Raw genomic sequence first — 15,376 nt, forward strand, 5'->3', positions numbered from 1 at the left:
ACTTTGATTTTTTTACGACTTTGATTTTTTTTCTCTTTTTTTTTTTACCATATGTTATTGTGCTGTTATTGTTATTCCGCTATTATTGTGATGTTATTCTGCTGTTATTGTGAATTTTTTTACGACTTTGATTTTTTTTTTCTATTTTTTTTTACCACGTGTTATTGTGCTGTTATTCTACTATTATTCTGTTGTTATTGTGATGTTATTCCGGTGTCACTTTGATATTTTTACTACTTTAATGTTTTTTTACTACTTTGATTTTTTACACTGTTTTTTACCGCATGTTATTGTGCTGTTATTCTGGTGTTATTGTGATGTTATTCCGGTGCCACTTTGATTTTTTTTACAACCTTGAGTTTTTTTTTTTTACCACGTGTTATTGTGCTGTTATTCTACTGTTACCACCAAAAAAATACAATTACGTGGTGAGAAAGTAGCATGTTTATTGTGAAGTGAGCAGTTGACCATCTAAGAGTATAAGGTAACGCGAATATTTTTCAGTTGGATTATGCATCAACATTTTCAGGAAAGAGGACATTTTTGTACGACAAATTGTGCCATGTTGTGATATACCGGTAATACTATTCTTACAATGTATATAACCGTCTTAGTGGTCCTACCCGGCTCAAATCCGGACTAACCATAAGAGTTGCCTTATGTTCACCTTATGTTCACCTTATTTCATTGTTCCTCTCGTCTCAAAATTAATCCGAACAAATTATTACCTCCTTTCTCAATTTAGCAAGGTAAAAACTGAGAATCAATTACTACCCCTACATAACTAACCATCATCCACTACATCACAGTGAATGTTCCTGAACTCTCTTTACTTCTTTTGCTTGATAAGAGGTAGAGAAGATAATATATCAGTCTTCCTTTATAAAATGGGATGGAAGGAATATTAAGTTACCTAATTAGCTTACTAATACACTGGCCTTCTCTTGTTCATCAATCAATGGTCCGACCACTTTTGTTTATTGTCAGCGAGCTCCTCGGCACACCGTCGGCGATTGTCTCAAACGATGATGCATCTCCGGTGACCAATTTGGCGCTGTCGGTGCTGTTAACGAAAGCTAAATATTTAGATCCGGTCTTCATGCTCCCCGCTATTTAGATCCGGTGACCACCGACGATTGATTATTCCACATAATTCGAAATTTCAGTTCCCATTCTTTATTCGAAATTTCAGTTCCCACTGCCGGCGAGATATCGATTATTCTTCATCAATCAAACTCCAATTCTCGATTATTCTTCATCAATACTCGATTTTCCGGCGAAATCTCTGGCATGAGAGCGATCCGAGGTCGACGAGGGACGGAAGCCGCTTGGGAAGTATGCTGTCAGTAACTCCGTCTCCTCTTCTCCATGGCGTCAAGGCGAGTCACTTTAGGTGGATGCAGTCGACACCAGTAAAGGAGAGTTTGAGATACCTCTCACTAATGCATGAAAATGAAGCATGAAGAGGACGACTAGATCTGTGTTGCTATACAATATTGATATTTCCATTATTAGTGTGGAACGATATTTGATTTGGCTTAATCACAACACATGCAGGCTTATTAAATTAGAAGTTAGGTTTATTAAATTAGATCGCCATTGTTGAAATCTGAAATTTTTTTGGGGATTTTTTTTTACAGGGAGTTAGGTTTATGGAGAAAAGAGGGGTAAACATAAGAGGAGTGAGAGAGACTCATGATGACGCGTGTTTTATTTTCATCTCAGCCGTGTATTTCTACTTTATTCAATGGCTGAGATTTGTGAGCACACAAACTCACAACTCACCGTAAGAACCAAACTCACGAGATCCCGCTTATATATATATATATATATATATATATATATATATATATATATATATATATATATATATATATATATATATATATATATATATAGGGGCGGGTTCGGTATTTGCGAACTAGTGTTGATTTTAAACCGTACGAACTAGTATATAAAATTCAATTTCTAATACAACCCTCCCTGTTGTCCCCTCTTTAATCGAAAGCTCTCCTCCCTCTCATTAATTATTCACACAATGATACAATCACACACACATGATGCCGCTGCCGGCGAGCAACGTTACCAGCGTACCTCCGACGACCACCGCAATTCGTCTTTCACACCACCGGCGACCAACCTCAATGCTCCTATTGTCACCCAATAGTTCCGATTGCCTTTCTCTTGTTTCCCTCTTCTGCAGCGTAGTTTATGTGCCAGGAAGAATAAATTACTATTAATGTGATTTGTGATCAATAATTATATTCTTTGACCAGTAGTATACGATTCAGAAGCTTCTCTTATACTTTTCACTTTCATTCAGTACCCCTCTATAGCATTTGGCTCCACAAATCACACAAGATTCACCAGTATGGTTTTCCTCGTAATAAAATTACGAATTTTAGATGATAGTTAGTCGTCATTTTTACTTTTGAATTTATGTATATGGTCATGCAGGATTTGTAGGAGGGCGCTGAGCTGAATACTGGTGAATTGGTGATGGATGATCTATGGAGTTTGTTCTGTGGAAACTCGAAATGCTCAAATGAGGCATGTACTAACGGGTTTTTATCGGTCAGTCATCCGGATTCATGTGTCAACCATGCTGTAATAGTAGCATTTGATGTATTGCTTCTGGCATTCGTTTTATATTGCATGCTTGGTAGAACTTCCTCTGAGAAACGTGTATCCTTAACTAGAGGAGTAAAGGTATGTATTTAACAACTTAAAAGAATGTATCTAGCTAATTAGAGGTATGTATAAGGAAACTTAAAGGAATGTATCTAGTTAGTTAAAGGTATGTATCTAGCTAGTTAGAGGTATGTATTTAACAATTTAAGGAAGTGTATCTAGCTAATTAGAGGTATGTATCTAGCAATTTAAACGAATGTATCTAGTGCTACTCAATTCCAATATCATCGACGATCTATGATATAATGTTGTATATGTATCCTATGGCACTGTGGCGCGCATCTAGCATATCCTTTGAAGTGTAACCTTTACATTCGATGGTAGCTAGCCTACTTGGATACACGTATTACTCCCTTCAAATACACATATGAGTACCCTGGATACACAACCTCAATGTGTGTATCCAACCATATTCATATGTGTACCCGGAGGCATGTTAAGGTAGGCTGCGTCATGCTCATGCTTTCTACTGCTAAGGTAAGCTGCATCATGCACTAAGAATACATGTTTTTGCTGAAGTTTTGTCTTGAAGACGTTTCAGAATGATAGCCAACTTGTGGGCATGCTAACAGATGTCGTGAATTAGGGACAAGAATTGTTAAAAGCTTAGATTTTTTTCTGTAGTAATATTAATTTCAGTATTTAGATCGTGTTCACTATGTCAGTTAGAAATAGTTTTGACGAGTGACTACAAATCTACAAGAATGAAGATGTATCTAGTTTCCCTTCACGTCTCTAGTACATACGGAGTAGCATTTATAAGTCAGTTGTCTTGGGAGCAAAGTCCGACCATGGTTTCTGGGATTGCAATGCCGTTCGATAGAAAATATCTAATTTTAGAAATTCTTGTTAGTGAAAGAACCCTTTAGCTGATGGCTAGTGTCACTGCCAACTTTATTATTGCAGGAGTTCAATTGTATTTGATGAGTGTGCTACCAAGCTGCTCCTGTTTTGAACTAGAAAAGTTGCTCTGCTCTGTTAACATTTCTTGGATGTTGGATCATATTTGCTGCATATAGATGATTAGAATTGTATTTACTCAACTAATAAGATGATACTGAAACCTTGGTGTGATATGACAGGAACGGCCTTCAACAAAGGTCCATGCTGCTCCTGGCGGCGGATCATCTCTAGGTTACCTTTTCGGCGGTAGCAGCAATTAAAGGCTGATGTTTGGTCACGAAACATCATACCTTCCGACAATTAAAGATGTTTGTTCTGTTGTGCTGCAATGCTATGTAAATCAAGTTTAAAGGCGGTGTGTGTATAATAATACTACTAATAGAACAATACTGGATTCCTAGTGTGTGGGTTTGTTAGCCAAGTCGAAGAGGAAAAAAATACTAATAAACTATTTTTTTGGGTACACCGATGTTCCGTTCACTCAGTTTACAACCACTTTTATTTTTTTGCATGCTTTCGACTTTTCGAGTCCTACAAGAAAATAATTGGACAATACCTTAGGTTAATGTTGGTACCGAGGGATTAAAAAAAAGTACAGCAACCAGTTCCTTTTCCAAAAACCGAAAATAGTAATTAAGTGCTCCAAAAATCGTAACTTCATTACAAATGCAACACCAAGGCAATGATCTGAAATACCACCACAGAGAAGATCAGAGACGAGAAACTAAGATATCCTTCTTTTCTTGTTACCAGAATGAGAGTTACGTACTATTAAACCCTCTAAGATCACTGGTCGTATCGGCTGTGTTCTGCTTCCCTTTTTGCCCTTTCCGCCAAATTGCCGCCCTTTCCCACCAGACCTCTCTCCAGGAGAAACCCCAAGTGGTCTCTTGCTTTTTCGGTCAAACCCACTTCCATTCTCAAATGACAATCCCATTTTGTCTTTGTTATCAGCAAACCCACTTTTCTCCCTTTGCTTACTCCATTTCTTAACGCTTTCAATATGCTCTTTCTTATCTTTAGCTCTTCTGTTTTTCAGCCTGTACTTGTTTAGCCATCCTTTTATTCTCTCGATCTTTCCTTCCTTGCTCTTGTTCTTCAAGTTCCTTCTTTTCCACCAATAGCTTCCTTTTCACCCTTTCCATGTGCGAATCTGACTTGACCATCTCTGTATAGTAATCAGACGGGCGGAGATAGGGTTGACCACGAGACTCGGGCTTTGCAAAAGCCAATCGAGTTCCTTGAAGGGCTTGAGTGTAAATAGCAGCTTCACGTGCCAGATCATCATTGACGGTAACTTCTTTTTCCTGATTGATCTCAATGGAAAGCGTATGTATCCATTCCACATCCTCAGGCCAGCTTATTTCATTAAGCTTGTCAAGAAGACCGTCCTTGTTGTAAATAGAATTCTTTGACGGTTCACTTAACTTTATGTCTCCGGCTCCTTCTTCATCAGATTCGGATTCCCGATCTGGCTCAGAAATATCACTCAAACTGTCCAACTCTTCATCTTCTTCCATTTCATCCGCAGTAACGAATGGTGGTTGTTTGCTATGAACACCCATCTATGATTTAGACGGTGTTTTACCTTAAACAAGTAAAATGGAAAAAAATCAACATCGAAGTTAACCTGAAAAATAGTTCATCTGGCATATCAGCCATTGGCATAACCAATTACATAGGAACCGGGTTCTCATCAATCTGAAATGAAATACGGAGTACAAAGTAAAGAGCTCACGACTATGGCCAAATTGCATTTGTCACAGCCCTTCATACCAAATACACATAAATTAAAGTCGAAGGAGTCGAGTTAGTAGAGTCAGCTAAGTGGATTAAAGCTAATTGAAAAAAATTCCCAAACATTAAACCAGGGTGTAGTTCATATACCCGCTCCTTTCAAATGAATTACATACGTTTGATTAAAATATACACCTCACATATATTCAACAAAAAATATAAAATTCATTTGAATGGAGGAAGTACAATTTACGGTCTTGTTAAAGATTCAATTGGAAGTAAAAGAAGTCGAAAGCAGTACTTCAAAAGGTTCCAACATCAGCAAAGCAGATTACATCAACAATGCTACAGAGAATTATCGTTGTTACTCATAGAGTTTAAAACTAATGAGAATTTAATTGATATGGCTAAGAAAATTAAGCATACAAAAAGAAGGAAGGAAAATTAAACTACAAAAACAAGGAACGAAAATAATCTCCACCTATAGTCTCTCATACTCCGGTCCATAGCTCAATTGCCCATTGCAAATTTGCATCCGGCGATTAGCTAGATACATTCCTATGGCACTGTGGCAGTATGGCACGCATCTAGCCTCTCCTTTCTAGTGTAACCTTTGCATCCCATGGCAGCTAGCTTACTTGGATACACATGTTACTCCCTTCGGATACACATATGAGTACCCTGGATACACAACCTCAATATGTGTGTCCAACCATATTCATATGTGTACCCGGAGTCATGTTTGATGTATCCACCACACAACTTGAACCACTACTGCCCACCACCACTAACACACCCACCAAATCCACCACCCAACTGAACCACTACCAATTTCGCCACTGCCCCAACAAGGAGCATGACAAAGACCACCCTCTAAACACAGTATAATACTTCCGGATACACATTGTATTACTACCTGATACACATATTATACTACCGGATACACATGTATCTAGTAGTAATAGCATGTGTATCCGGTAGTAATAAAATATGTATCTGGGGGTGGTATTTTGGGCATCCACTGCTGCCGCCTTTGACTGTGACCACCCCTGCTGCAACTACCACCACTGCCACAAGCACCGTCACAACCAACCATCAGATCCACCCATTCGACAAACTGAACCACCATCACGCACCACCACCATCCACCCGTGACCAACATTACACTACTACCTCCGCCACGACCACCACGACTACCAAACACCCCTGAATAACACTATGCCAACCTCCACAACTCGTTTCACACGATTACCCACCACCACACTCTCCCCAAGCCAGCGTCGTTCTCACGACTACCTTGAATCCACCACCTCACGCTCTCATTTATCCACCACAGTCCACAACTACGTAAAACATCAAGCACAATATCTACCATTCCATTCTTGCCTCGACCGATGCGCCTCACAACCACTATAGATCTCATTTTTTTTAAAAAAAAGTTGTGATTGAAATCAAAGATCTGTCAAATACGAATAAGACTTACGAAAAACTAACCTCCATTAATGACATTATTGGAAGCTTTCGAGCCCCATAGATCTGATTTAAGCCGAAAATCATTTTAGTTTAGTAGTGTTGCGACAAGGTGGCCGGTGACGGGATAAGGTGCAGGGGAGAAAGAAGAAGAATTCGGCCGCGATGATGGAGTTGTGCCTATCTCCGGCGAGTTATGAGACTCGACGACGTTATGTTGCTTTGGCCGGTGACTCCATGTGGTGATAGATAATAGTTAGATAGGGGCGGGGGAGTTTGGTTATTGCGTTTAATTTGTGAGGATGTTTGAGTGTTTGTCAGAGTCACGTGGGTACTGGGTAGTTGATTTGCTTAATCTGACAATTTCTATTTAGTTCGTACGGTTCGTACCATAATTTAGTTCGTACGGGATCCTAATTTATATATATATATATATATATATATATATATATATATATATATATATATATATATATATATATATATATATATATATATATATATATATATACTCCATCTCTTAAGTGAAATTACATATCTTTTGTGTATATATTGGTATTGTTTTTTTAATGGTTTTTTATTATTTCTATTAGTAAATTAAGTCTAACCTCTTTGTTTTGTTGTGTTTTATAGGATTCAATGTCATGATCTTCATTGATGTGAACGCTTTATTGTTATGTTGTAAGTTACTACTTTCGCCTATTGTTTTATTTTTCCATTTTTTTAATCTGTTTAACCCTTTAATTTTCATATATGTATAGTTTCTATTCTTACCGGCTTTGAGTTCAACATGACAAACAAAACCTTATATTTCACCTCATTCATAAATTTAAAAAAAAAAATTAAAAAATATACGTTGCAAAAAAAAAAAAGGTAAATTGATGCAAACCTTTTACTCCCATAACTTTGGTTATCAATTTACCCTATTTATTTAACTTTATAATCTTCTTAATGTTGATCTTTTTGCTTTTTCCTCGCTATTATATAATAATAATCATAATTTCCATGTTATTCAAAAAATTGGTATGTAAAGTACAATATTATAAAAATATAAGACTAAATATTTCACTAAGTCATCTCACTAAGCCATGTGTGATAAAAATAATTCATTTTTTATTATCATGTGTCACATGCTTATTAGTAAAAAAAATTTAAAAAATATAAAGTCTCAAACATACAAAATAAATTAAAAAAATTGATTCAAACTTTTTATCTCCCTCTCATAACTTTAGTCATCAATTTATTTATTTACCCTATTTATTTAACTTTATTACTTTTATTTAGTGATGATCTTTTTGCTTTCCCCTCAGGGCCCTCACCATTATATAACAATCAAAATTTCCATTTTATTCCAAAAATTGGTATGTAAAGTTTACATAGATAACTAGAATATTTTTTTTACTTTTTTTCTTTATTGTATATTGAATTAATTAGAATCTTATTTTTAATTATTTTTGTGTTTTCAAATTGCAGGAGGATGATACATACTCACATATCAAAACAACTGTTACCTTAAGCAACTGTTTATTAGTTGAATATGCAACTCTTTTCACTATGAAATTTAATGCGCCGGCTCTAAAACCTCATCTATAATCTATACAATCTAATTAAAGGGGTATTTAAAATGACAAATTTAATTAAATGTAACATGGAAATTTTAATGTGACGTGGATTATCAATTTATAGTTACATGGCATTGATTTCATTCACTCATCTATAAGTAAATCTATACAATTTAATTAAATGGTACCTAAAATGACAAATTTTAATGTGAAAAAAAAATGTAAATGTAATAAACTTTTTAGTTTCCTCTCATCTTTATACCTATTAATAATTGATACATTCTACTAATTTAACATCTAACGTTTTTTCTTAAATGATGAATTTTTGGCTTCCCTTCTCATTTATACTACCTATACACATTGCCATATTTTTGTCTACGATTATCATCTCTTGTGTTATCACAATATCTCTACTTGTCTACCTTAAACACCTTTGAGATTTTATTTTGTCAGTCTAAACACTCTAATTCATTCAATCAATAAAGAGAACTTAAAATAACGCCTAAATATTTGTTGGAAGATAAACATTCACAGTCCATAATCTTTAAGCTGATTAAAACAATAAATTATTAACGATTCCGTGATTTTCACGGCTCCAAACTAGTTTACAACTAATTAGGATCATAAATTCATAACATAAAAGCTATTTACAACTAATTAGAATCATAAATTCATAACGTATATATATTTGCACCACCATTATTTCTTCATATTGTTTCCATTTTATATTTGTTTCTGATAATGAGTTTGATCATTATTATACTACGTAACCGTATACTAACTACTATATGTTTTGCTATGAAATTCTTTTTTAGGGGAACGATCGACAATAAGTGCAACTCATGAAGCTTGGCTACTTGGGATGTAAGAGTACTCTTGAAAATTACAGTACTTTTGAATCTCTGATACGATCTAATCAATAGAAAATCTTTATATTGTTATTTTAGAAATTCTTATACGATCTAATCTTTTTGTTATGTAAATCAATGATTTTCCAACTACGTACTTAACTGGCTTTTGTTAATTTGTCTGGTACTTTGGTTGAGGATTAACTACGATCAAAGATGATTATGAGCATCAATTTATGTCCTTTTGCTTTACAAATTTCAGTAATAAGTTTTATATGAGAACACTCATTTATTAATAAAACTAAATTAATGGGTTTCTTACATGTGAGAAACAGACTTACATGTGAGACCGTCCTATTCTAGAATTTGTATACAAAGTTATGGATTTCTGGTTGAGTAGACTTTTTTAATAAAATTCTCACGATTTTGTAATTTTTAGTAATAGATATAATGGTGTAATTTTTATTGTGACTTTCCGAAGATAATCAATGTGTAAGCAGAATTCTAATAATTTATTTTCTACGCTACTATAGTAACTAATAATTTATTATTTACGGAGTATAATTTAAGTAAGATGCAAATAACTTAATTAAGCACTATCAAAGAGATCGAACACATGGCCGAACAAAGCCATTTTTCTCATGACACTAATAATGCAGGGAGTACCAATCAATCTAGGTGAAGTGATTATTAGTAGGTAGACTATGGCATAGTTTCCAAGTCCAAGTTATATAAAATATCAAAAGTCAATAGTTTAAGTGAAAAATTTATGATTTATATGGTAAAGTTTATGAGCTCCTTTTTCGGTGTGATTAATATTCCTTAAGACGGAAAAAAAAAAATTAAACCAACGGTTGTAATAATAGCATTGTACAATCGTTTTAAATTTAATTGAATTTATGAATATTTTTGGGAGGTAGATATAGGTAACTATAGAGGAATTGGAAACATATTTCTCAACACGATCAATACTGAGTATATAGCATGAGACAACTAGAAGCACAAAATTAAGGTATAAACATAATTCCAAAAGCGTAGAGTTATAAGTTACATATTAGCTATAACTATGTACTTTAATCGATCATTTTTTTGATTTGGATTTAATTCCCCATTTTTTTAATGATAATGAGACCAATTACGATGAGCAGAATCTAAAAGAACTTATTTTACAATGTCGAATCAAGTGAATTAATTTTAAGCTTTGAGACTGCTTGAAAATAATCATACTCGACTAAGACTTTATATATGACCATTTCGCTAATTTTTTTTTTAAGGTTAGCTTCATAATAATTACGTTGAAAAATGTCTTTATGCGTATTGTTTCAAAATGTATCACGAATAGACTAGCTGGAGTGATGAGGTACTTGGTAGGAGAATTTCAAAATGCTTTCATTTTGGGACGACTGATTTCGGATAATATTCTACTGGCGCATGAGGCACTTCACAAGATCAATTCCCATAAAGCAGGGCGGAATAATTGCTATGCTTTCAATGCTGATATGGGTAAGGCGTATGACCGCGTACGATGGGATTTTTTAAGGGAGGTTCTAAATAAAATTGGGTTGCCAAGTCGTATCATAAAGTTGATCATGAATTGTGTAACCACGGTCTTGTACCAGGTACTTTTCAATGGAGGGCCATTAAATCTTTTCAAACCTAAATGTGGACTTAGACAAGGGGACCCTTTATCACCTTATTTATTTGTTCTATGCATGGAGGTTCTTTCATGGAAGCTTACCCGGGCCCAGAATAGTGGAATTATTAAGGGCATCAGTTTGTGTCGAGGGGAGGAGCCACTTACTCATCTCTTCTTTGCGGATGATGCGGTTTTTTTCCTTAAGGACATAAAAAATTCTACAAAGTCTTTAAGGGACATTATTGATAATTATTGTAAGATTTCGGGGCAAGTTATGAATGAAGATAAATCAGGGATTCAATTCAGTCCAAGTACAACACTTGCAAAGGCGAGGTGTGGATTGAAACATCTGGAAATTAAAGGCAATAAGGGACTAGGAAAGTATCTTGGTTTACCCACTGATATTCAGGGATCAAAGAGGGAATTATTTAAGGGTATGGTGGAGAATGTGATGAAATGGATCTCTTCTTGGAATGGAATTTTCTTATCACCTGCAGGAAGGCTTACTTTAATTTCTTCCTTCCTATCAAATCTTTCTATTTACTTTCTATCGGTATTTAAAATACCGGTAAGTGTGACGAATAAGGTTAATTCCTTATTATCACATTTTTGGTGGTCGGGTAAAAGACAAGGGAAACCTATTCATTGGTGTAGTCAGCGGTTTCTTAGTTTACCAAAAACTAAGGGTGGTCTTGGGATTCGTAATATTGAATGTTTAAACCAAGCAATGTTGGCAAAGCATGGATGGAGGATATAATATATGGAGATGGCACTTTCTTCACTAAAGTTTACCGGAAAAAGCTTCTTCCACGAGGACAAGTGGGGAAAAACTTTGAGCTTGTGGAACGACATAATTTATCATGGGGGGCGAAAAGTGTCTTACATGTGTTGAACTTTCTGAGGCAACATATGGGATGGAAGCCGGGCATAGGGTCGAAGCTCAATGTTTGGACAAGTAGATGGGTAGGGGTGAGTATCCGGAACCTAAACAAAGTCTTCTAGGTTTGGAATCAGTGGAATTGAGAAATTTACGGATACATGAGCTTACAACACGGAGTCATTATGGGGGTGACGTTATTTGGAATGATGATTTGGTTCATCAAATTTTTGTGGATGAGTTTGCAATGAGTATTTTAGCAAAGCCTATTTACAAGACACAGACAAAGGATGTAGTTTATTGGCTACATACTCAGGATGGACAATATAGTGTCAAGAGTGGTTATGGGGTTATTTTTGCGGACTATATGGACCGTAGAAGAACACATAAAGATAAGGTGAGGATTTCAGAGGATGCGCGTAACTTCTGTAATAAGACTTTGTGGGGTCTTCCTGGACCACAATCATGGAAAATTCTTTTATGGAGAATTCTAACGGATACTTTGTCGGTTGGTTATAATTTTATGCAAAGGAATATTGCGCTGGACCCAAAATGCAAGTTGTGTAAGATGGATGTTCTGGTCATGGAAACAATGGAACACCTGTTTCGGGACTGTCCTGTGTCCCGTCGATTGTGGGCTAGCTCGGAGATTGGTATTCGCACTAATATGGATTCACATCTGAGTATTGAAAAATGGATTATTGGCTGGGTTTCATATTTGAAGAAAATGGAGGAAGCGGAAAAATGACTAGTCCGGTTTTTGGCTATGTTATGGTGTCTATGGAGCATTCGAAACCGGGTTCTATTTCAAGAAATGGAGTTTCATCCCATTATATTTTATAATTTATGGACACAAATTGTGTGTACAGCTGATCGTATTATTGAGGGGAATCAAAAGGAAACTGAAATGGGTGGTGCCACTACCACCTCGCCGCAGCTGGAGAGTCATTTATGGATTCGTGAAAGTAAACCTGTCTGTCTTGTAGGTGAGATTAGACATTGTGATTATGTTTGGGTGATGGTAGATGCAGGTTGGAGAGGGAAGGATATATCGCGGGAGTTGGCTGGGTCACTCTATATGCAAAAGGAGAACAACTTATGACGGCTGAAAAAAGGATTAAAGCTGAGTCTGTTGCACAAGAGGAAAGTTTGGGTGTGCGTTTGGTTCTCCGGTGGGCACAGGAACAAGGAATTCGACACTTGCAGATTTCGACTAATTGCTTTTGCCTTGTTAGTCAATTGGCAGGCGTTGAGCGTCCCAACCATCAACTACAGGCGATACTGGCTGACATCAACTCTTACTTTTCTTTCTTTCATTGTTTAACTATTAGTTATATTCCTAGATCGTTTAATAATGTAGCACATAGCCTTGCGTGTAAGGCTATGATTAGTTAGTTAGGTACATCTACTTTTATAGCTGCCAAAAAAAAAATTACGTTGAAATACTGTCAAGATATGACCCAAACAACGCCCGGACATGAAATCTAGTTAAGGAGCTCCTCCACGTCCATCACTACCGTCGATAATCCACCAACCGTATTACGAGCTGTTTCACAGGAAGATATCCTTGGGTTTTCTTCGATTAGATTGTCCTTACTTTATTTTACGCTAAGGATTCTCCCTATTATTACACCAAGTGAATCTAGGTCCCTTGAAGGGAATATTCATCAGAGAGTGTAAATTCTTCCAGTAGGAAAATAATTACGGTTATTTATTTGATAATCTTAAGCGTAAAGTGGGTATGGAGGAGAGAGCCAAGTTGGGCCGTTTATACTCGAAAAATGAAGTTCGTCAAGCTGTTTTTCAATTGGGACCCCTAAAATCTCCGGGTCCTAACGGGATTCCTGCGGCCTTTTACCAGAAGTATTGGGCTATTGTTAAGGATGATGTTATTCGTGGAGCTCTCAATATTCTCAATCCGGGTACTGTCCTTAAGGACTTTAATAAAACCTTTATTGTCCTTATTCCAAAAAATGATTGTCCTGAGAGAGTTGGGGATTTTCGGCCGATTAGCCTCTGCAATGTTATTATGAAAATTGTCACTAAGTGTATTGCTAACAGATTAAAAGGGGTTATGGATGATCTGGTTAGTCCATTTCAAAGTGCCTTTGTTCCAAATAGAAGTATTGCGGATAATATTGTTATTGCCCAAGAAATTCTTTATGTCATCAACCATAGGAGCTATGGTAAGAAGAGTATGATGGCTTTAAAGGCTGATATGAGTAAAGCTTATGATAGACTGAACTGGAATTTCATAAGAGGGGTGCTTTCTTACTTGAATTTGCCAGACTCTATGATTCATCTTATTATGAGTACTATTGAAACTGTTTCCTATGAAATCCTAATTAATGGTGCTCCTATGGAAAATGTTGAACCTTGCTGTGGGATTAGGCAAGGTGATCCTTTATCCCCATATATTTTCGCGTTGTGTACGGAAGTACTATCCCAAATGATTCTCTATGCCCAGGATTCTAATCTCATTAAGGGTATTAAGATATGTAAGAATGGTCCGGAAATCTCCCACTTCTTTGTTTGCGAGATGATTCACTCTTCTTCTTACGTGGTGACTATGGAGATATGGACTTTCTTATGAACCTTATCGATGAATATTGTGCTGCCTCTGGACAATGCTTTAATAAAGATAAGTCCTCTATTCTTTTCAGTCCAAATTGCTCACTCATGATGGTCAAAAAGTGCTTGACTGACTTTAAATTTACTTCTAAGCATGATCTTGGTAACTATCTTGGCTTACCAACGAGTATTGGGTCTTCTAAGAGGGAGCTATTTAAATTTCTTGTCGAAAAAACGAAGCGAAGGCTATCCTCCTGGAATAATATTCTTCTTTCTTGGTGGTAACCGACTCTTATTCGTTCTGTTCTCTCTTCACTATCCCTTTTCTCTCTATCGGTATTTCGCATACCGGTAAGTGTAACATCAAAACTTCAGTCTTTGATGGTGCATTTTTGGTGGAGTGGAACTAAAACTAATAAGTCTATATATTGGTGTAGTAAAGACTTTCTTAGTAGGCCTGTGGGAGAAGGGGGCCTTGGTCTTCGCAATATTGGTTGCTTTAATCAAGCCCTCCTTGCAAAATCTGCTTGGAGAATCTTATGTGATCCGGGAAGTCTTATTAGTATGGTGATTGGTCCCAAGCTTAGTATCCAAGATGATATTTTTTTTCCAGAATCGCTGGAAGGCTCCCCATGCGTCGTCATGAGCTCTCAAAAGCCTTGTCTGGGGTTCCGATCTTATCTCCAACAATATTGCTTGGTCAATTGGATCTTCATCTCGTCTTAATGCTTGGAAGAGTAAATGGATAGAGGGTTATAGTCTTCATGATATTTGCGGGGATTCTCTGGATGTTTCTACTGACTCCACGCTCTTGGTAGGTGACCTTTACGATAATCACAGAAGATGGGATATTTCCTCTCTTGGTTTCGATCCGGGCGAGGAAGTTACAAGGAAAATCCTCGCAACTTATATTCTGTGTCAACCTTCGGATGACTCCTTCTATTGGAAATTTTCTAAACATGGTGTCTACACTGTCAAGTCGGGTTATTATGTTGCTAAGGCCTTATCTGATGGACCTACCACGAGTGCTGATCGCTCTAGAATGTCTCCAACCATTGTGGCTTTTTCGCAAATCATCAAG

General features: G+C 36.3%; 1 protein-coding gene and 1 pseudogene across 1 annotated transcript; one reads left to right on the top strand and one right to left on the bottom strand.

Moving 5' to 3' along the window:
* Positions 1–4,185: 4,185 nt before the first annotated feature.
* LOC141649607 (putative rRNA-processing protein EBP2 homolog) lies at positions 4,186–5,159 on the bottom strand (annotated as a pseudogene).
* Positions 5,160–11,806: 6,647 nt separating this feature from the next.
* On the top strand, positions 11,807–13,119 carry LOC141649608 (uncharacterized). Its single transcript, XM_074458293.1, has 3 exons — positions 11,807–12,433; positions 12,594–12,706; positions 12,756–13,119. The coding sequence occupies exons 1-3, from the start codon at positions 11,807–11,809 to the stop codon at positions 13,117–13,119; spliced, it is 1,104 nt and encodes a 367-aa protein (XP_074314394.1).
* The last annotated feature ends 2,257 nt before the right edge of the window (positions 13,120–15,376 follow it).

The sequence above is a fragment of the Silene latifolia genome, chromosome 3 (assembly GCF_048544455.1).
Source record: "Silene latifolia isolate original U9 population chromosome 3, ASM4854445v1, whole genome shotgun sequence".
Classification (NCBI taxonomy): Eukaryota; Viridiplantae; Streptophyta; class Magnoliopsida; order Caryophyllales; family Caryophyllaceae; genus Silene; species Silene latifolia.